Genomic DNA, 23,207 nt, shown 5'->3' with positions numbered 1-23,207 from the left:
TAGGGTTGGGATAACATGTAATGTATTGCAAAAGATAAACATATACATGAGTATATATTCGTAAGCAATACATTTTTTTTTTTTTTTCTGCCAGCTGTGACGAAGAGGAAATAAATGCAATCACAGTCTGAGTTAATAGCAGAAGTCACGATCCCCGTGGGGTGGGATCTAGATTTTTGTAGAAAGTAAGTAATCATGAGGACATTCATGTAGAACATTCGATATTAAGACTTGTTTGATTTAACTCTTAAGTTATAGTAAATCAATCTGTAACAAGGCGGTTATTATATCAATTGGTTACCAGATATCCAGAACATGTACACTTCAATCTAGTTGTGTAGATTGATTGTGGAACAAATAGAAAGATTCTGGACAAGCGCTCAGTTCTGTAACCATCTCTTCTTTTTGGCATTTGGTCCGTTTCTTTGTATAGCTTGTTGAGAATTGTGTGAATGCTTAAAACAATCAATTGATTAAGAAATGTATTCCATAGGGAATCTGAGGGGAAGGTAGAAGTGTCCGATTTCTGTCACGTGGAATTTGTGTTGTCAATCTATGGTGTGCATTTCCACAAGATAGACTAGAAAAATTGGAGCATGGCCCCTAGATAGTGCTGATGGAATACTCAAAAGTTGTTGCAGTTAAATCTGTGGAAATACTCCTTATTGCCTTCCCTTTTACCATCCCTTGGTTGAACTTTATGGACATGTCTTTTTTCAACCGTACTAACTATGTAACTATATCTTGTTTATGTCAGAGGTGGGACTATGCCCCTGTTTATGGTGTTTAAAGTGGCTCTGTCACCACATTATAAGTGCCATATCTTGTACATGATGTGATCGGCACTGTAATGTAGATTACAGCAGTGTTTTTTATTTAAAGGGATGGTGTTGCCAGAAAAACATGTTTTTTTTTTAAAAATTAAACATTTAGTGTGTGGGTGATTAAACATTGTTCAAATTTTTTTTTTTTTTTTGGCACGAGCCAGGAAATATTATAAATTATTTCTAATTTATAATACTACCCATTTTTGGTCACTAGATGGGGCTGTTCCCAAAATTGCAACATTGGGTTAAAAGCCCTCGCTCTAGTGAGCTCTCAGCATCCCCCCCTCCTTTATCCTGGCTAGTGCCGGGATAAACGAGGGGTTTGAAAGGTTTAACCTCCTACACTGTGTGTCGCCATTTTTTGAGGTAACCCACAGTGTAGTAGGTTTACATACAGTAGTAAACACACACACAAACACTAACATACATTGAAATCTCTTACCTGCTCCTGCCGCCGCGGCTCCCTCCGGCCCGTCCGCTCCGTTTGCTGCCGCTGTTCCATGTGCACAAGTCCGGAAGCCGCGACCGGAAGTAGTAATATTACTGTCCGGCCGCGACTTCCGGTCCACAGGAAAATGGCGCCGGACGGCGCCAATTTCGAATAGGACTGTGTGGGAGCGGCGCATGCGCAGTTCCCACACAGACGCCGTACACGGCAGTCAATGGGACGGGAGCCGTTCGCAGTCCCTATGGGACTGTGGCTGCCGTATTCCATGTCTGTGTGTGTCGTTAATCGACACACACAGAAATGGAACAAAAAATGGCAGCCCCCATAGGGAAGAAAAAGTGTAAAAATAAGAAACAGTAAAACACACAAATGAATATAAACGTTTTTATTAAAGCACTAACATTTTTAACATATAAAAAAATTATTTGCGATGACACTGTTCCTTTAAGAAAAACGATCATTTTTGATGGAGTTATGAACTATTTTAGCTTTATGCGAATTACTTTCTTAATGGACAACTGGGCATGTTTTTACTTTTTGACCAAGTGGGCGTTGTACAGAGGAGTGTATGACGCTGACCAATCAGCCTCATGCACGCCTCTCCATTCATTTACACAGCACAGTGATCTTGCTAGATCACGATGTGCAGCCACATACATTAACGTTACTGAGAGTTAATGGACATCACTACCAACCAGGAGGTGATGTCTATTCACAATCCTAACACGTCGCTAACGTAATTAGCTACAGATGCTTTTGGATTTAAGAGATCCCAGCGGAGAACTCAATGGATACGTCCTCTCATGCAGTGCTAAGCCATACCCCCTCTTTGCTCCCTTTTAAAAAAAAATCCAAAGCTGTCCATTTAGTAATGTTAAATAACTCCTACTACGATGAATACCATGCATTAATTTTTTTGTATGTCTTACAGTAGAATTTTGACTCATTTTGATCACAAAGGCAAATTAGTAGCATTCAGTTTCAAAAATAGCGTACTAGGAAATCCTACCCAAGTAATCTGCCTAAATAAGCAGGTTTGGATAGTACTCGATTAGTAAGAAAATATAAAAATGCTTACTTACTGCCTTATAAATTGAACTGCATCTTCATATTTCATCCCACATTCAATTAAAGCAAGGGCAACAAGTACTGGAGCTCTGGAAGAGAAGATACATTTTACATTGCATCAGTTTCATTTATAAGCGGTGCATGATTAATGCTATAAAACCTGTTATGCCATGTTCACGCAGGCTGGTATTTTAGTGTTAAAGGGGCTGCCCATGCATTGACAATGGATTACCTAGCCGCAGGATAGGTCACCAGTCTATGATCATCTGTCATCAAATGATCGGTCGGGGTCCGACACCTGGACCCTGCATCAATCAGTTGCCTCCGGACGCCGGATGTTATGCAGTATTCAGATCCGGCAGCAGACTGCTTAGACTACTGCATAGCGGCCATGTTGCAGAGCAGCAACTCTGCTCCTATTCACTTGAACAAGAGCAGAGCTGCAGGTCGGTTGCTATTAGTGACCGGAGCCATCTACTTCCAGCATGGACATCTGGTGCCTGGAGGCAGCTCGAGCAGCTTATCGGTGTGCAGTACTTGTACGCAGCAGCTGTTGAGGGGGAAGTATGGAGCAGGCTCACAGGCTGAGCTCGCTCCATACTTAGCGGATGACTGCTGCGTAATACAGCCAACACCTCACTGCAACAGGCAGAATCAAAGATCAATCCCAACTGCGGCATTTAAATTGTTATAATGGGGGAGACGGCCACCTCAGACGTGCCATCAACCCCCTCCGACGCAATTACGGAGTGCCGATGGTACTCATGGCAGCCTGGGGGCCCAATGAAGATCTACCGTCTTTGTACTCCTTTGAAGTCCTGCCTTTTGGAAGATGGGGAGGAAAAAACCAAATTAATTATTGGCAGTGTCTTTAAGGGGTTAAAATAGTTTCTAGATAAGAGTACCCAAAAACATGCAGGAAATGGGATTTTGCTGTGGTTCTCCACTGCAACACCACTGCCTCCATATCAGGCTTAAACTCAATACTGCCAGTTGAGAGACATTCATTTGTTCAGTAGAAAGTTTCCACTAATAAGCTGAAGAGTTCTTGGCACGTCCATGTGTTTTAAAAACCATGAAGCTGGATTTTAATACATTATTTTTTTTATCAACATTCCAGTTCGCAACACCACATACCTTCCCAGTCCAGCCACGCAATGGACTGCAATACAGCAGCCAGGTTCTTCACGGAATTTCGTTTTCAGAAGGTTCAACCAGTCATCTACGATCTGACTAGAAGGTGGGGCACCATCATCAAAAGGCCAGTCCTGTATGATGTAAAAAACATGGGCCACTATACTTTATTAAGTGTTCATTTATTAGGAAATTAGTTAACTTACAAATTTAAGTCACTGCATAAAGTTATTTATTTTTTTAGGTTCCATTTGAGTGACTGAAATGGGGGAATCTAATTAGAATCATTTTCTGATAGGTCATAATATCCACACCACTGCTTATCAGAACAAGCTCTATAGAACAGTTTTAACCAGTAACCGCAGTATTTGAGCTGGGCTAAAGGGCTCGAAGAAAAAAAGAAAGCCATTTAAATAGTAGTTTGCTTTATGTCAAGATTTTGTTAATAGAAATAGGAGCTTCATAGCTCCATTCTAGAAATCAGCTGTGGTTTGCAATAAGACTTAGGGTTTATCCAGATGGCCGCGTTTCACAGCCGATTTGCACCCGTTTTCACGGATCCCTCAGACTTGTCTATTGAGGATCTGGGAAACAGGCAAAAATAGGACAGGCTTTATTTTTTTCCCAGGGCTGTTCACACAGTCCGTTAAGAATGGCAATGTAATTAGCCGCATACAAATGCATTAATTTTAATGCAGCCGTGTGACGGCTATTAAAAAAATAAAAAACACTGTCGACAATCCCGGTAGTCTGAATAGGGCCTTAGCGAATGGCATTTTCTCACATGTATCCTACATATAAGGGGATAATTTGCCATTCAAATTCAGGCAACGGTTACCAAGTTTATACTTACCAAAACTTGAATGCCTTCTTTTTCCACTAGGGCAGTGTCATAGGTAGCTTCACAGACTCTTACAATTGTAGTTACACCATATTTTTTAAGTTCCTAGAAACCAAAAAGGTAAAATAAAAATTATTCCTTTTGTTTTACTCTTCAAGAACCCTTTCCTATGTTAATGTCTGAATCACCTTTCCACCATAAGCAGTGAATGTTCCTTGGTTCTTTGCACAGTTCTCGAAACAAATAAATCACGTGCCCATTCTTTGCATTGACAATACATACTTATACATAATAAGATCACCTCTAAAGGTCCCATGCACACAGCCGTAGAATTTGTCCGTAATTAAAGACGCATTGATTTCTATGGCCCAATAACACCTTCCCGTATATTTACAGGAAGGTGTTTATGCCGTAGAGACATTCTGTAAAAAAAAAAAAAAAATAGGACATGTCCTATTGTTTTTATTTTACGGCCTGTGCTCCCATGCTTTATAAAGAGAGCACAGCCCGCAAATGTGGACGGCTGGAACGGGATTATGGGCCCGATTGGGTGCATGGGACCCAACTTATTTTTCCATTGCAAGGGACATCTCCCATCCCATTCATTAATCTAGGTGCCCGCCATTGAAGCCTCTAGAATATAGGTTCAAGTGAACTCATTCTTAATGCCAAATATAAAAGAAAAGCTTGTAAAAACACTGGAAGGAGGAGCCAATACAAATCATGGGAATGGCATAACATGTCAAGGAATCCCTAAAAGCAGATAATCCATTTGGTATATTGTCAGTGTAAAAACCTTAAAAAAAAATTAAAAATACCCAGGAATTCCATGCAGACTACAGGCACTCCAAAGATCTGGCCCTGTTACGATTAGATTAAATGCTCTCGAGTAATTTCACTTCATTAAAGTCAGGTCCCAGTGTTTGCATGGTCTCAGAACGAAAAAAAACAAAACTTTGATAATCATCTCCAGTTACACCAGGAAGAGAATGCTACTTGTTCAAAGCAGAAAAAACTACCCATTACATGGCTTTAAACATAATTAGAGCAATAAATGAACATCAGGACAGACAAGTTGTTCGGCTCTGTTCACATCACGTTTGTGTTATGTCCCAGAAAAGCTCCCGATATATATACGCAACACATCCTTTTGGGCTCTGTAATACGTTCATATAGTTAGCGTAGTATTCAATGCTATTCCATACTACAAATATTTCATACAACGGGATCCTGCAATTTTATTTTTTTTTAAACATGGGAATCTCAAAGTATACATTAAAGGCTATGGATAAGTTGTTTTTTTAAATTAAAATGTATGTTTCAGGTGATGTAAATTGACTAATAAAAAAAAGTGTTTGATAGTTTCAGATGCAGCTGCTGTGTACCCTCTATACATAAAAGTGCTATCAATCACCATCAGCCATTTCCATCAGTGAACTGAACGCTCGGCTGAATGCGGGTCCTGTGTTTCTCGAAGGCCTTATTCAGACGAGCGTATTTCATGTCAGTGTGCCATCCATTAGAAAAAAAACCGACAGCATTCACACGTCTGTTTTTTTTACGCAGTGTCCATTGCGTGAAACTCACGGCATGTCCTATTTTGGTCCGTTTTTGCGGACCACGTGTTTCACACCAGTTGCTAAAGAAAAAATTAAAAGCTTACAAAAAGGTGCCCATAAGCCTTTAAATCAATTCCATATTAGCCTCTGGGTGACAGATGCCATTTTTCGGCATCTGTCGCGTTTAAACTTATAGAAAAGGAGATTTTCACAATGAAGGCCAAAAAACGCGATGCGATTGAGACACCATAACAGCAATATGATCATTTAATGCACACACTTACCTCTATGAATTTGTTTAAGGTTGCATTGGTGGGGTTGTGGGTGATGAGAAATCTCATGTTTTTGTAGGTTATCTCTACTGGAGCAGGGCGGTTCATTCGGGCCATTTCTCAAATTTAGACAAACAAGCGATTTGAAAAAAAACAAAACGATAGTGAACGTAAAAGTTAATCACAAAGGAAACTATGTTTAGAAACTGAAGTGAGCTTCACTCTACTCCACATAAATTCCTCAGTGCTTGTTTGGATGGAAGCAATGAATGGGAAATGGGCCTCCTTACGAGAAGTAAAAAGTCTTAAATCCAGGAATACGGAGGCAAAAAGACAAGCAGTGCACTGGTGTCTACCCCATCCAGGTATCAGCCCCTTAACGTGCGCTGCCAAATTCAATCCAACACTTGTCCAGATTGACTGCTCTTAGGGGGGTTTCTTAGTGGAGTAGTAATGAATTTCTTCTACAGTTCACTTGTCTGCATAAAGGTCATGCTGTGCCTGGCAGTAGTCTCCACTGCCCTTCAGAAACTCCATAAATGTGTGACCAAGAACACCACAGAACTGCTGTTAAAAAGGAAAAAAAAGAAAATAAATTATAGCGCTCACAGTACAGAACTTGTACAATTACATTTCTCTAAAGGGGTATCCCCAACTCAAACGTTTATAGCATATCCTTGGGATAGTCCATTCATTTCTTTGGGAGTTACAGAAGCAGCTTAGACACTTGCATGGGCACTGCCACCTCTCCATTCTCTGCCTGGCTGCTGCAGGTCAGGCTCTATGACCGATACCTATTAGATATTTTGGGCATATCACAGGAATATCCCATATGTGTTCCAGTTGGGAATACCCGATTAAGAATTAACCGGATTAATAGGAACGGATAGGTGCTGGTTCTGAAATATTATGGATCATCAGACGTGTAGGGGACATTTTTGAAAGCTTCATGTCCACTTCAGTCTTTTCCTTCAGGGTGCTAGCCGTTTTTCTGACGACTAGCACCCTGACCCATTCATTTCAATGGGGTCATGCCCACTTCAGTTTTTTTTTTTTTGTTTTTTTTTACGGTCCCGTTGCCCCATTCCGACAAAAGTAGAGCATGTCCTAGTTTGGTCTGAGAATCCGTGACCATGAGGCCCATGCAAATCAATGGGGCCGTCCAAAAAACTGAAGGCACACGAAAGGCATCCGTGTGCGACTGAGCCGTTGCCTAGCAACGGCCAGGCAGGCAGAAGTACATTAGAGATATTACACTAATCGGCAGCCACTTCTCTCTATCCAGCACAGAGGAGAGGCTGAAGAAAAAAAATAATAAAAGCAGTTCATACATACCCTGGTCGTTGTCTTTGAGTCCTTCCTCCAGTCCGACCTTCCTGTATGACGCGGCAGTCCATGTGGCCGCTGCAGCCTGTGATTGGCTGCAGAGGCGGTCACATGGGATGAAGTCATCCCAGGAAGGCGGCCTTCTGACATCAAGTCTGGCCTTCTGTTATGACTTTTATCCCATGTGACCACCACTACAGCCTGTGATTGGCTGCAGCGGTCACACTGGATGAAACGTCATCCCAGGAGGCCGGACAGGAGGAAAAAGCAGGGAGTTCTGGGTAAGTATGAACTGATTTTTTTATTTTATTAGAATTGTATTTCGCGAGCGCCGAGCATGGTCATTCTTCAGCGCTAGTCACTGTCCAGGGTGCTGAAAGAGTTACCGCCGATCAGTGTAGCCCATTAACTTTCAGCACCCTGTACATTGACTAGCGCTGAACAACCATGCTCTTTCAGCACCCTGGACAGTACCATGCTCGGTACTCGGAAACAGTGCACACAGATAAAAAAATGGGACACTGATCCGTCAAATACGGCTGATAAAACGGTGAAGAAAGTGTGCATGAGGGTTTAGTCTGTCCTCTACTCAGTCTACTGCATCAGATAATGTAAAGAAAATAGACATGGCGTCCAACCAGGACGGGATGTCTATTCACAATCCCGACACTTCGGTAATGCTGTACTGTCATTTACAGCGAGATCTCGCATGATTACGCTTGCTGTGCTGCAAGTCCCACACAAACGTTAGTGCAGTGTATTAGAGCTGTCAGCTACTCGCTGACAGCAAGCATAGTGGGTCCTGACTGTCAGGACCCACTAGGCTTCCATAGATGGCAAAGCCAGAGGCCATTGTTAGGCCTCCGGTTGCCATAGCAACGATCGGCGCCCGCTATTATATAGCGGAACGTCAATGGTGCTTTAACCACTAAGAAGTTGTAACTGGCAAGTTAGACATCTTCAGGAGTGTAAAAAAAATATTAAAAAGTAAAAAAAAAAAAATTCCCATTTTTCACCAAGCACAATGTAAACATTAAAAATTGGTATCGCTGCGTCCGTAAAAGTCAGAGCTATTACAATATAGTATTGCACGGTGAACGGCGTAAAAAATTATTTAACACCTCTATCGTTTTTTGGTCACCAGATCGCTAAAAAGAAAATAGTGATAAACAAAATCGTATGTACCAAAAAACTACAGCTCGTCACACAAAAATTAAGCCCTCACACGATGAAAAAAAAATATAAAAAGTTATGGCTTTCAGAATGTGGTGAAACCGAATAAAATTATTTTTTTAACCAAGTTTTTTTCTTTGTAAAAACAGTCAAATATTTTTTTCTATTTTCTGTTTAAAACCTGGGTGCGTTTTATAGTCTGAAAAATACGGTACTTTCTTAGGAGGTGGGATTAAAAAGGCTCTGTCACCAGATTATAAGTGTAATTATATTTTGAAAAACGATCATTTTTGAGCTAGTTTAGATTTATGCTAATTAGTTTCTCAATGGAAAACTGGGCGTGTTTTTAATTTTTACCAACTGGGTGTTGTACAGAGAAGTGTATGACGCTGACAAATCAGTGACTAATCAGCGTCATACACTTCTCATCGTTCCAGCCCGGCTTCTTCCACTGCACAATCACACTGTAACAATGAGAAGTGTATGACGCTGACCAATCAGATGTAGCAGAGATGAGGAAACTTTAGGGCCTTGTGCTTGTCTAGTGAAGAAGTAAAAGATTAGGCAATACTGGAGCGCAGATATTTTGTATAATACCCAATAAACCCGGCCTGTGCATAAAGGATTGGTTCAAAGCGTACCACACCAATCCATGGATTATTCATTCACCCCATTATTACATCATCATATTATGACCTGATGTACTCCGCCCAGCTTACATATACCCTCATGCACTCCGCCCAGCTTACATATACCCTCATGCAATCCGCCCAGCTTACATATACCCTCATGCACTCCGCCCAGCTTACATATACCCTGATGCACTCCGCCCAGCTTACATATACCCTGATGCACTCCGCCCAGCTTACATATACCCTGATGCACTCCGCCCAGCTTACATATACCCTGATGCACTCCGCCCAGCTTACATATACCCTGATGCACTCCGCCCAGCTTACATATACCCTGATGCACTCCGCCCAGCTTACATATACCCTGATGCACTCCGCCCAGCTTACATATACCCTGATGCACTCCGCCCAGCTTACATATACCCTGATGCACTCCGCCCAGCTTACATATACCCTGATGCACTCCGCCCAGCTTACATATACCCTGATGCACTCCGCCCAGCTTACATATACCCTGATGCACTCCGCCCAGCTTACATATACCCTGATGCACTCCGCCCAGCTTACATATACCCTGATGCACTCCGCCCAGCTTACATATACCCTGATGCACTCCGCCCAGCTTACATATACCCTGATGCACTCCGCCCAGCTTACATATACCCTGATGCACTCCGCCCAGCTTACATATACCCTGATGCACTCCGCCCAGCTTACATATACCCTGATGCACTCCGCCCAGCTTACATACACCCTGATGCACTCCGCCCAGCTTACATACACCCTGATGCACTCCGCCCAGCTTACATATACCCTGATGCACTCCGCCCAGCTTACATATACCCTGATGCACTCCGCCCAGCTTACATATACCCCCACATTATAAGATGAAATACCAGTAAAAGACCAAGCAAAATCTGCGCTTCAAAAGCCAAATGGTGGTCCAACTGAGCGTGGCAGTGTGCCCAAACAGCAATTTATGACCACATATGGGGTATTACTGTATTCTGGAGAACCCACTTAATTTATGGGGTGTGTCCATGGTGGTACAAGCTGGGCACAACACATTGGGCACTGAAATGGCATATCTGTGGAAAACGGCAATTTTCAATTTGCAACATCTATTGTTTACTCACTTTTGCAAAACACTTGTGGGGTCAAAATGCTCACTACACCCCTAGATAAATTCTTTGAGGAATCTGGTTTCCAAAATGGGGTAATTTTTCAGGGGTACCACTGTACTGGTACTATAGCTCAATGCAACATGGTGTCAAAAAACGAACCTTGTAAAATCTCCACTCCAAATACTAAATGGCGCTCCTTCCCTTTAGAGCCTTGCTGTGTGTCCAAATAGTTTATGACCAAGTGTGGGGTATTGCCTTACTCTGTAGAGAATGCTTTACGAACGTTGAGGTGCTTTTCTCCTATAGTCTGAAAATTATAAATTTTGGGCTAGAACTACATATTTTCACAAAAAAAAAAAAAGTTAATTTGTTTTATTTTCACATCCCAATTCTAATAAATTCAGCAAAAACCTGTGTGGTCAAAATGCTCACTACACCCCTAGAGGAATTCCTCAATGGGTGTAGTTTGCCGAATGGAGTCACTTTTGGGGAGTTTCCACTGTACTGGTACCTAAGGTGCTTTGCAAAAGAGACATGGTGCAGAAAAACCAATCCAGCAAAATCTGCTTGCCAAAATCCAAATGGCACTCCTTCCCTTCTGAGCCCTGATGTGTATTCATACAGTAGTTTATGACCAAATATGGGGTATATCCGCACTCTGGAGAAGTTGCTTTGATAATGACAGTGTCATTGATAAAAACTACATGGGGTCCAACAGACCTTGGTCCTTTATTAAAGATTGCGGTCTCTAGGGTTTTTCTCCTCAATCATTATTATTCAGGGGGAAACTGAATCCGAAAATGGAGCACATGGTGTGTATCAAGGGAGAGGGTCATTTTTGGCAGTTTTAAAAAGGGTCAGAGAATACCTGCTAAGAGAAGTCTTATAATGCACTAAATATATGTAGAATTTATGCAGATACATGTACGCCAGCTAATAGGTGGCATAAAGATGACACTGCAATCTGCATTTTTTACGAATAGCATAATGAGCCATTAATTTCCATGGAGCCATGCAGTATTTTTTGCAGCTCCGGTGTTCCATTCCACAATTTATAGAACAAAAGCTATCACTGTCCATTTTTGCGGAGTTTCGCCATATAAACTAGTCACGATTTAATGGAAAACCGACAAATGCAACGTGTTTTGTTTTTTTTACAGCTGGCTTAGAAAACTAAACCCTGGTGACTATTTGATTTCACTAGGATCTGTACTTTGTGGGCCAATCAGTCGGGTGCAGGAGGCCTGACAAGTTGGGCCAAACCTATTATACTATACAGAATTCTAATAAATTTGCCAATATCTGCACCATTTTGGACACGATTAATAAAGCTCCCAGTGAGTAGAGATACTTTTAAGGGAGACCGGCAAACGCCAGCCAGAAGTGATTATGGCAGTTTATACAGCACTGCAAATGCAGCAAATACTACCTAGATGTGTTTCACTGGATGAATACCAATGGGATTTTTTTGGTTAAAAATACTACCTAGATGGTACAATAGCAGGGTGGTTAGCAATGCAGTCTTGCCTGCGTTAGCATCTGTCTTCTTAGCTACGTTGTCAAAAAAGTCGAAAAGTTACATTTTGATGGCCCCTCATGATAATCTGGACTAATGATCCCGTTATTGGTTTTTGCGCTTCAGACACAAGTCACTGCCTTATTAACCTACTCAGACTCCCGCTTGACCTATCAATACTCTGTCTCGGATCAGAAATGGCACCTAAGCCTCAATAATGCAAGATGCACCTAGCATTGGGCTTATAACAAATGGCTAAAGAAAGAAACAAATTGAGATTTTTACATTTTCTTCTTATTCAGACTAATAAATGGGACTGATTATGTCTGTCAGCAGGATTGAATTTTGTGACGTCCCCAAGGTAATGTATAGCAAGATACAAAGTTAAATACTATGTAAACAATGGAATAAAAACCTTTTAAATAAAAAAAGGTCAGTGTGATTAGTGCAACTTCATAAAACTAAATATTTTTACTTTGAGATACAGCTGCTCTGTACTTTCTATACAGAGCATCTGTATCTTTCGGTATGACCCGAATCAGACTGTCCCGCGGACCTGACTGATTTAGTGCCAGCGGGTTCTGCGTGCCTGACGCGCAGGGTCCACCGGTAATCTAGCACATCTAAGTTATGAACTTAGATAACAGGTGGATCCAGAATGAAGCACAGGACCCGCTTTCACTGAGCCCGTCAGTTCCACGTACCTGGGCAGGATTTAGCTAACAATACAGCTACTCGGTATAGAGATTACAGAGAAGCCGTATCTCAAAATAAAAATATTTAATAAAAACTATTAAGAAAGTTACACTAAATCAGACTGACTAACCTTTATTTAAAAAAAACAAAAAAACCCATTCAAAGGTTTACAAAGCCTTTAAGTTAAATACTTAATAGAAAGAAATTGGCTTTTTCCTGGAACGCTCTGAACGTTGTATTAAGGCCTCATGCACACGACCGTAAAAACTCCCAAAAACTCCCGTTATTACGGGTCGTAATTACGACCCGTAATAACGGGCTCATAGACTTCTACTGGCCACGGGTACCTTCCCGTTTTCTTACGGGAAGGTGCCCGTGCCGTTTAAAAAGATAGAACATGTCCTATTTCAGGCCGTAATAACGGCACGGACAGACCATAGAAGTCTATGGAGCTCCCGTAATGACGGGTGACGTGTGTGCACCCGGCATTACGGCAGCGTTGCTAGGCGACGTCAGTAAATAGTCACTGTCCAGGGTGCTGAAAGAGTTAACTGATCGGCAGTAACTCTTTCAGCACCCTGGACAGAGAATTCCAATCAGAATATAGAGCAACCTGTAAAAAATGAAATAAAAAAAAGACGTTCATACTTACCGAGAACTTCCTGCTTCCTCCAGTCCGGTCTCCCGGCCGTTGCATTGGTGACGCGTCCCTCTCGACATCCGGCCCGACATCCCTGGATGACGTTTCTGCCCATGTGACCGCTGCAGCCAATCACAGGTCAATCACATGGACTGCCGCGTCATCCAGGGAGGTCGGGCTGGATGTGAAGAGAGGGACGCGTCACCAAGGCAACGGCCGGGTAAGTATAAATTTCTTTAACTTTTATTACAGAAAGGGCTGTCCCTGCTCTCTATCCTGCACGGATAGACAGAAGGGGCTGCCGATTAGTGCTATTTTGCAGCCAAAAACGTGCCCGTAAATACGGGTGGAATACGGGTGACACCGGACCCATATTTACGGGCACGGGTCCGTAAATACTGGTGCAAAACGGGTCGAATACGTGTGACACCGGACCCGTATTTACAGGTGGGAAATAATACGGTCGTGTGTATGAGGCCTAAGTCTACAAGTTATCCTGGTAGACTAGACCTCTGCAAACGGCTCTGGGATAGTCTTTTGTTACAGGTGACTGTTAAAAAAGAAAAAAGTGTACCCCCTAGTGAAGAGAACGTTCCTACAGACATCAGATCAGGCTACCTTGGTAGTAAGGGCCTGTTCACATCAGCGCTGCCCTTCTGTTGAGGGGTTCCGTCTGAGGTTTCCGTCGGGAGAACAGCACAACGGAGCTAAAAACGTAGCTTCCATTTCACTCACCATTGATCTCAATGGTGATGGAAACGTTGCTAATGGTTTCTGTTTGTCACCGTTGTGACAGGGTTCCATTGTTCTTGACGGAATCAATAGCAGTCGACTTTGAACCATCTAAACAGCCTCTCTTTCTGCTTTGCCATCAATCCCATGATGCTTCAGCACAGCACCACATGACCAGCTGAAGACCATACCATTTCTGCATGCTGGGGGGGGGGGGGGGAGACGACATTGTGATCATCATTCTCTATATTCTCCTAAATAAGCTCAGAAACCATAAGTATACAGACAGGGAGGCTGCACTATATTCTTCTACATTATACCCGTGTGACAGGAACCTGTCTAAGTATCAGTGGTAGCTGGTGATAGAAGATTCTGTCCTGTCCCTGTACAAAACTAGTGCGGTACAGGAACTGCTGAAGCCCGTGATGGGTGACAAAGATCTCCATAGGATCAAGTAGAGAAAGAGTCACCGAGCCTGATTCACACTTCTGCTACGCAACCATCCCAGTGTGATATATAGAGATAGAAGCAGCAAGAAACATAACAGGTGAGACACTGACATATGGAATACCATAATGGTACACATGGGAAATATTAGATTTGGCCAGAGTGTCCATTTAAGGCCCTGTTCACACAGTTTTGACGAGGAAACCGCGTTGGAGTCCACGGCAAGAAACTGCCACCCATTGATTTCAATGGGAGGCGGAGGAGTTTTTTCCTGTGTCGGTTTATAGCCATTCGCAGTTTAAAAAAATGCGGCACGCTCTTTCTTGCCACGGTTTCGCCTGACATCCCATTGAAATGGAAGTCAGAGAAAGTGAAGATTGCAGCAAGAATTTGCAGGTAGGTCAAAAATCTGGCCCAAAGTTCCTGAAGGAATTTGAGGCAGATGTTTCTGCCAGCCAAAAAAAACCCCACAAAAAACAGTCGTGTGAACAGGGCCTAAAACATTCTGCTTGGCAAAAGGTTCAATGGCAAGTAACCAATTAGCCCTCAAGAGTCTTGGAAGTATTATCCCCCCGTATTAGCTTCGTGGGTAATTTCTCATTGTGAAAGCAGTTAAGTTAACGCTCAAGTTTCTTTTGTTTAATCTTACAAAGCATACAGAGGGCTCAGTGGTCATGTGTTGTATGCCTGGCATAGGTTTAGTCACCGCTGAAACCTGTGATTGGGTGCAGCAGCCACATCCTACCTGCATGCAAACCACCAGGAGAGTACTGCTTGTTTTGTTAAAGGGGTTAGCCATGGGATCAAAATATGCATCGCATTAATATTTTTGTGTATAAAGAAGTCACTAATATACTTCGATAAAAAAAATTCAGTACTAAATGGTGATGTTCAATCCCGGTGAACTGTTCCCAGAAATCCTCGAGCTTTTCGAAGGATGATGCGCCGATACGGCCCCACGTGACAGAGCTTTCTTCCTGTGCTGTTCATTTCGGCATGTTATCAATGGCATGTTCGCAAGGAGCTGTCACACTGCCTATTGCTGGAGTCCCGGATCAGAGAATCAGCTAGCACCTTGCTCTGTACTCCAAGACTGCTCCCGACTTGAGCGGTTTCATATAGCTGGAGTTCCCGAGCCGAGCATCAGCTGATGCTGCTCGGGGACTCCAGTACTGCTGCTGACATCACTCCATATATGGGCAGTGACGTCAGCAGCAGTATTGGAAGTCCCCAAGCAGAGCATCAGCTGATGCTCTGCCTGGGGATTCACGTGCTGCTGCCGACATCACTGACTGTATGTGAAATAGGAAGTAAAGGCAGCACTCCAAAAGTTGTATCAAAGTAGATTTATTCACCCATCTAGGGATGTCACGATAGCAGAATTTGGACTTCGATACCGATACTTCATGTAGTATTGCGATTTCGATACCAAAACGATACTTTGCCAACAGTAATAAAAAAAGATCTTCCATTTTGTGATGAGGCGTGAGGTTTTATGATGAAATGTGCCTCACATTAATAGCAATAAACCCCATTATGCTTCTCAATCATAATGTGTTAATATATAAGGTACATGACGGGGTTAATTACTATTAATGTGAGGCACATGGAGGTTTAATTCATCACACCTCGTGCCTTACATTAATGAGGCTCTGTCACCACATTATAAGTGCCCTGTCTCCTATATAAGGAGATCGGCGCTATAATGTAGGTGACAGTAATGCTTTTTATTTAGAAAAACAATCTATTTTTACCACTTTGAGCGATTTTTAGCTTTATGCTAATGAGTTTCTTAATGCCCAAGTGGGCGTGTTTTTATGTTAGACCAAGTGGGCGTTGTACAGGGGAGTGTATGACGCTGACCAATCAGCATCATGCACTTCTCTCCATTCATTAACACTGCACTAGCGATATAGTTATATCGTTATGAGCAGCCACATATACACACACTAACGTTACTGAAGTGTCCTGATAATGAATATACATTACCTCCAGCCAGGACGTCATGTGTATTCAGAATCCTGACACGTCTGAATTTTTCTGTGAGATTTCCAACAAGGCAAATGTAATCTCGTTTACATCGTAATCTAGCGAGATTACGTTTGCCTTGCTGGAAATCTCACAGAAAAGATTCAGACGTGTCAGGATTCTGAATACACATGACGTCCTGGCTGGAGGTAATGTCTATTCATTATCAGGACACTGCAGTAACGTTATAGTGTGTGTATATGTAGCTGCTCATAACGATATAGCTATATCGCTAGTGCAGTATAAATAAATGTAGAGAAGTGCATGACACCGATTGGTCAGCGTCATACACTCCTCCGTACAACGCCCACTTGGTCTAAAGTAAAAACACGCCCACTTGGGCATTAAGAAAATTAGCATAAAGCTGAGTATCGCTCATTAAGTGGTAAAAATAGATTGTTTTCTAAATAAAAGGCACTGCTGTCATCTACATTACAGCGCCCATCTCCTTATGTAGAAGCTAGGGCACTTATGTGGTGACCGAGCTTCTTTAACCCCTTCCCGACATTTGCCGTACATGTACGTCATGGAAAGCATTGACTTCCCGCATCTTGCCGTACATGTATGCCGAATGTTTGGGACCGGCTCAGAAGCTGAGCCGGTGCCATCATCACCGGATCTCAGCTGTATCTTACAGCTGACATCCGGCTATAACGGCGGGGACCGAAATTAGCTTCGATCCCCGCCATTAACCCCTTAAGTGCAGCGCTCAAACGCGATCGCTGCACTTAAGGTGTTTGCAGCTCATCGGAACCCCAGTAATGAAATTGCTGGGGTTCCGGTGGCTGCAATGGCAACCGGAGGCCTAATACTGGCCTCCCGGTCTGCCTAGCACCGAAGCCGGTCAAGATCCGCCCGGCGGCAGAGCCTGATCGGCTTCCGTAGCTGCCGGCAAGATGGCGCCGGGTCAGGAGCTGATCCGGCGTCATCAGAGGTGGAAGTCAGCTGTACTGTACAGCTGACATCCACCTGTAACGGCAGGAACCAGAGCTAGCTCCGATCCCTGCCATTAACCCCTTCGATGCAGCAATCGAAAGCGATTGCTGCATCGTAGCGGTTACTAGCAGATCGCCAGCCCTGACAGGCAATCAGGACTGGCGACTGCTGTTATGGCAAAAGGAGACACAATGGTCTCCTGCTCTGCTATTACGGAAGCCGATTTAGGCCCCGCCGGGAGGTGAAGCCTAATCGGCTTGCTGTCAGTGAATGACTGACAGATCTAATACATTGCACTACATAGGTAGTGCAATGTATTAGAAAAAAAAAAATCTGACCGTTGGACCTTCAAGTCCCCTAGTGGGACTTGAGAAAAAGTGTAAGAAAAGTATAAAAAAAAAGTGTAAAAAAAAGTGCAAATAATAAAAGTTTGAAAACAATAAAAGTATTGTATCTTTCCCTTCTCAGCCCTGCCGTGTCTCCAAACAACCGTTTATTACCACATGTGGGGTATTGTTTTACTCGGGAGAAATTGCTTTACAAATTTTACGGTGCTTTTTCTCCTTTAGTCCTTGTGGAAATGAGAAAAAAAAAATAAAAAAAAAAATTAATTTTCACGGCCTACTTCCAATAATTTCTGTAAAAAACCTGTGCGGTCAAAATGCTCACTGTACCACTAGATAATTTCCTTGAGGTGTCTAGTTTCCCAGATGGGGTCACTTTTGGGGGATTTTCACTGTTTTGGCACCGCAAGAGCCCTTCAAACCTGACATGGTGCCTAAAATTTATTCTAACAAAAATAAGGCCCCAAAATCCACTAGGTGTTCCTTTTCTTCTGAGGCAGGTGCTTCATTCCAGTAGCACGCTACGGCCACATGTGGGATATTTCCTAAAACTGCAGAAACTGGGCAACAAATATTGAGTTGTATTTCTCTGGTAAAACCTTCTGTGTTATAAAGAAAAATGTACTAAAAATTTATTTCTGCAAAAAAATATGAAATTTGTAAATTTCACCTCTACTTTGCTTTAATTCCTGTGACATGTGTAAAGGGTTAAGACATTTTCTAAATGCTGTTTTGAATACTTTGAGGGGTGAAGTTTTTAAAATGGGGTGACTTTTTGGGGGTTTCTAATATATATAAGGCCCTCAAAACCACTTCACAACTGAACTGGCCCCTGTAAAAATGGCCTTTTGAAATTTTCTTGAAAATGTGAGAAATTGCTGCTAAAGTTCTAAGCCTTGTGAGGTCATAGAAAAATAAAAAGGATGTTCAAAAAACGATGCCAATCTAAAGTAGACATATGGGGGATGTTAATTAGCAACAATTTTGTGTGGTATAACTGCCTGTCTTACAAGCAGATACATTTAAATTGAGAAAAATGCTAATTTTCCGCTAAATTTTGGTGTTTTTCACAATTAAATACTGAACATATCGAGCAAATTTTGCCAGTAACTTAAAGTCCAATGTGTCACGAGAAAACAATCTCAGAATCGCTTGGATAGGTGAAAGCATTCCGGAGTTATTACCACATAAAGTGACACATGTCAGATTTGAAAAATGAGGCTCGGTCAGGAAGGTCAAAAGTGGCTAAAGTGGGAAGGGGTTAATAAGTGAAAAGGTTTTGTTTTTTTTACAGCGTACACTATAAATGACGAAAAAAATAATTGTTGTGCAGGTTATTACGGCCGCGCCAATATCATATATGTGCAGGTTTTATGTATTGAGACTTATTTTAATGTTTATAGTGTGTATTTATTATTACTTTGTTTTTAAACTTTAATGTACTGGCATAAATCAGATATATGCCAGTACATTAGCCTGTGTACGTATAGTACACAGGCAGTTGTTAGGACATACCATATTTCCTGTTAGGGCATACTGAGGTAAGACAGCCATGGGGTCCTTCAATAGACCGTGGGCTGTCTGGCCATATATGGTATGGCTATCGATCGAGTCACCGGAATTCCCTGTGACGCGATCCAGGGGCACCCCCCCCCCATCTAATTTTCTCCTGAATGCTGCAGTCAGCTTTGATCGCAGCATTCAGGGGAATAGCGTTGGAATGAGGTTTCTCTGATCTCCACCGTTATAGAGCGGGGCTGCGGCTGTGTAATAAAGCCATTGCCCCGCTCCTGACAGTAAGTGTGCGCGGTCAGCGTGAGGTGATCCGGCCAGCGCTGCTCTAATGAGCGGCGGTTCAGGAACTGAAGACAGAACATGGGGATGTTTTGGAGTGCGCCCGCCATGTTCGGTCTTCAGTGCCGACGCTCAATAGTGCGGTGCTGGCCGCATCGCATCATCCTGACGGCACGCACTTGTCAGGACTCAGGAGCGGGGCAATGGCTATATTACACAGCCGCTGCCCCGCTCTCATACATTCATGTGTTACTATACTTACGCACAGCTTAGTATCGAAATACACTAAACGGTATCGAACCGTTCGGGGATGCACAGTATCGAAGTTCCGATGCATCCCTACACCCATCAGTGAAAAAAGATTGCAACGTTTCAGCTGCTCCATGCAGCTTTTGTCAAGCGCTCTTTGTATACTGAATGTATATGGACAATGACGTTAGCATCAGCATTGGAGTCCGCAGGCAGAGCATCAGCGGATACTCTGCTCGGGGGTCTCCAGCCATAGGAAACCCCTGAAGTCGGACAGTGACGTCGGTGGTAGTAGTAGTAGTGTCCCCAAGCCGAGCATCAACTGATGATCTGCCCGGGGACTAACATACTGCTGCCGACGTCACTGTCCGGGGAGGACCACAGGCAGGGTATCAGCTGATACTCTGCTGAGGGAATCCTGTACTGCCCATATATGGACAGTGACAAATGCGCAAATGTTCAATGTGATTAGACAAGCACAGGTATAATAGCAAAGAGTAGAAAAAATCCACAGCACTCACCATTCAGTAGAATTTTAATTTAATGTTGTGGCAGGCAAACAAAGGCAGTATAGATGCGGAGCACAAGCCTATGGCCATCTTGTGTGTACCCACACTTTGTCAAGGCCTCCGGAGGCCTTGACAAAGCGTGCGCCACATCTATACTGCCTTTGTGTGCCTGTCACAACATTAAATGAAAACTCTACTGAATGGTGAGTGCCGTGGATATTTTTCTAATTTTTTACTATGGGACAGTAAGGGTATGTGCACACGATAACTGGCTTTTACGTCTGAAATTACAGACTGTTTTCAGGAGAAAACAGCTGTGTCGTTTCAGACAAATGCTCCGCCTCGCATTTTGTGGGACATCATTGACACCCGTAATCTTGAGCTGCTCTTCATTGAATTCAATGAAAAACGGCTCAAATTACGTCCAAAGTGTCCTGCACTTCTTTGACGAGGCAGTCATTTTACGCGGCATCGTTTGACAGCTGTCAAACGACGATGCGTAAATAACAGGTCGTCTGCACAGTACGTCGGCAAACGCATTGAAATGAATGGGCAGATGTTTGCCGACGTATTGGAGCCGTATTTTCAGACGTAAAACGAGGCATAATACGCCTCATTTACGTCTGAAAATAGGTCGTGTGAACCCAGCGTAATAGTAACAGCTGATGCTTTGCTCGGGAACTCCAGCTATAGGAAACCCCTGAAGTCACTAACCAAATGTCAGCAGCAGTTCTGGTGTCCCGAGCAAAGCGCTAGCTGATGCTCTGCTCGGGGACTCCAGCAATAGGCAGTGAGACAGCCCCTTGCGGTCATGCCATTGATAACACGCCGACACAAACAGCACAGGACGCAAGCCCTCAGTGACGTGGGGCCGTGTCAGCGAGTCATCCTTAGAAAAGCTCCAGGATGCCCGGGGACAGTTCACCGGGACTGAACGGCACCATCTAGTACCGAATTTTTAATTAAAGTATTTGTGATTTTTTTACATAAAAATATTAATGCAATGCAATTTTTGGTCCCCTTTAATTAGTGTCATTTGTAGCCACCAAGAAGACATCTTCAGAGCCTGGATAACCACTTTAGTTGAAGATATACTTGGCCCGTGTAAACATGCTTTTACTATGGAGAGGCGCGTATACACAGTCAGAATGATAAACAAAGCAGACTTTTTACAGATACTGAGCCAGCAAAGTATGCTGGGAGATTTCAGCACTAAAGCCTCAGCATTGTGAATGCAGCTCTGGAGTATATCACAGGCTGGTATAAACCAGGATTAATGCAAGATATGTAATGCAATTTACAAAGCTACTGAACTTGTGATGCGGTTTCACACTATGCGCCAACTGAAAATGGATTTTAAAGGTAAACATACGCCAAGTTATTACGTAGCCTAAGGGTTAGCGGTTTATATAAACTGTAAAGACAACTGTTAAAGCCACAGAAATGCGTTGACCCTCACCTCAAATCGCAATGAAAAAATAAATCCAAGACAGACACGCGCAAGGGGAGAAGAGATGGGACTTGAATTGTTAGGCAGCATTTTGGGTTGTTCAGCAGGATGATCGGTGTTGCAGTCCTGTCAGACACTACTTCGCACTGGATCACAAAGAGATCTAAGATTTACACGGTCTAATCTGCTATACAATACTGAAGTAATTCACCAACTGACCGGACCCTATAATCCACTGCTGAACAGCTCCACCACCACCTAGTAACAGATCAGCAATCCGTGTAGCGGCATACGTGATCGGTCAGACAAGTCCTGACATGTCCTACTACTTGGCCCATAGCAGCCGTCATTTATTATCCATCAGACAGGTCGTGTAATAGATTCACGTACATAAAACAAGTGTCAGATTACACTGCCTACAATCTGGATTATAATCACATTCTGTATTACGTGCGGAAACCGTAGGCATTAAACGGGTGACAATACAAGAAAACAGCAGCAAAAACGGCTGGAGTGCACTCCAGATATGGCGGCCATCCTGGGTGGAGGAGACAGCCAGCCATATGTGCTAGAGCATAGGAGGATTTACAACCAGCAATGGAGACGGAGCACAATGAAACTAGGAGGCAACGACATAAAGCGGGGGACAACCCCCCGGAACACAGCGACAACCAGATACGTATAAGAGGAGCGGAGATGCTCCCCATGACCATCTCCCGATACTTACAGGGCTATGCTTACTCATTGAAGATAGTATCTTAATCATACAGCCGGTCCCTAGGAAGAATCGGTGGAGGAGACGTGGGGCGGGTGATGATGGAGCATACAGCAGTCTGCTGTCTCCCGTAACTAGGGCGCGGTGTTGTAAGCTCCTGTGACGGGCTGGATGCGGCCCCGACCTCCTCTCACAGACTTCTCCTCCGTGACCAGTAAACAGCATGGGACGCGGCTCACGCACGACTCTCGGCTACGCCGGGCTGCCTGCGTCACAAAGCCTGCATTATATATCGATTGTGACGCGTCCGGCTGACTGACCAATCACTGCGAAGCTCACTACCAAGAAAGGGGCGTTACAGCGGAGTCGTGCTTCATTGACGTCAATCCGCTAAAAGCTGGTGCGAACCGGTTGAACAATCAAAGAGCCCACGTCGTGTATACGGGGGAGGGGCGCTGCGGAGGTGGTAAACGTGGTCGTGTGATAAGGTTGGCTTCCCGTACATGTAGCGGTATCAGCCGAAAACCGCATCGCGACAGTTCGTGCAAAAACCGCTATGTGTACAGGCACCCTTTACAAAAAGGCATTTAAACTGGACATTTACCGGTAATTAACTGCGATTTGACCGCACAGTCTGAATATACTCAGAATCTGCAACTAGCAGCAAGCAGGTTAGCCCCATTGTAATTCAATGGAGCTTATCCACTCAACGCAGAATCCGCAGCAATAATAAACATGCTGCTGATA

The 23,207-nt window shown here is 43.4% G+C and overlaps 1 protein-coding gene across 3 annotated transcripts in view; it reads right to left on the bottom strand.

The window, feature by feature from the left end:
- PTP4A1 (protein tyrosine phosphatase 4A1) overlaps positions 1-22,738 on the bottom strand; it is a 28,450-nt gene extending 5,712 nt beyond the window's left edge. For 2 of the 3 annotated variants that reach the window (XM_075861988.1, XM_075861989.1), the window contains exons 1-4: positions 6,162-6,611; positions 4,331-4,423; positions 3,481-3,611; positions 2,358-2,432 (exon numbers count right to left, since the gene is read on the bottom strand). In XM_075861988.1, coding sequence (XP_075718103.1) covers positions 2,358-2,432; positions 3,481-3,611; positions 4,331-4,423; positions 6,162-6,266 — 404 coding nt within the window. In that variant the 5' untranslated portion in view covers positions 6,267-6,611. Of the gene's footprint in view, positions 1-2,357; positions 2,433-3,480; positions 3,612-4,330; positions 4,424-6,161; positions 6,612-22,472 lie in introns of those variants that run through there. The other variant, XM_075861987.1, reaches the window with a different exon arrangement.
- Positions 22,739-23,207: the final 469 nt, after the last annotated feature.

The sequence above is a fragment of the Rhinoderma darwinii genome, chromosome 4 (genome assembly GCF_050947455.1).
Source record: "Rhinoderma darwinii isolate aRhiDar2 chromosome 4, aRhiDar2.hap1, whole genome shotgun sequence".
Lineage (NCBI taxonomy): Eukaryota > Metazoa > Chordata > Amphibia > Anura > Rhinodermatidae > Rhinoderma > Rhinoderma darwinii.
The sequence above is the reverse complement of the archived record's forward strand: the minus strand, read 5'-3'. Positions and strand labels throughout refer to the sequence as shown.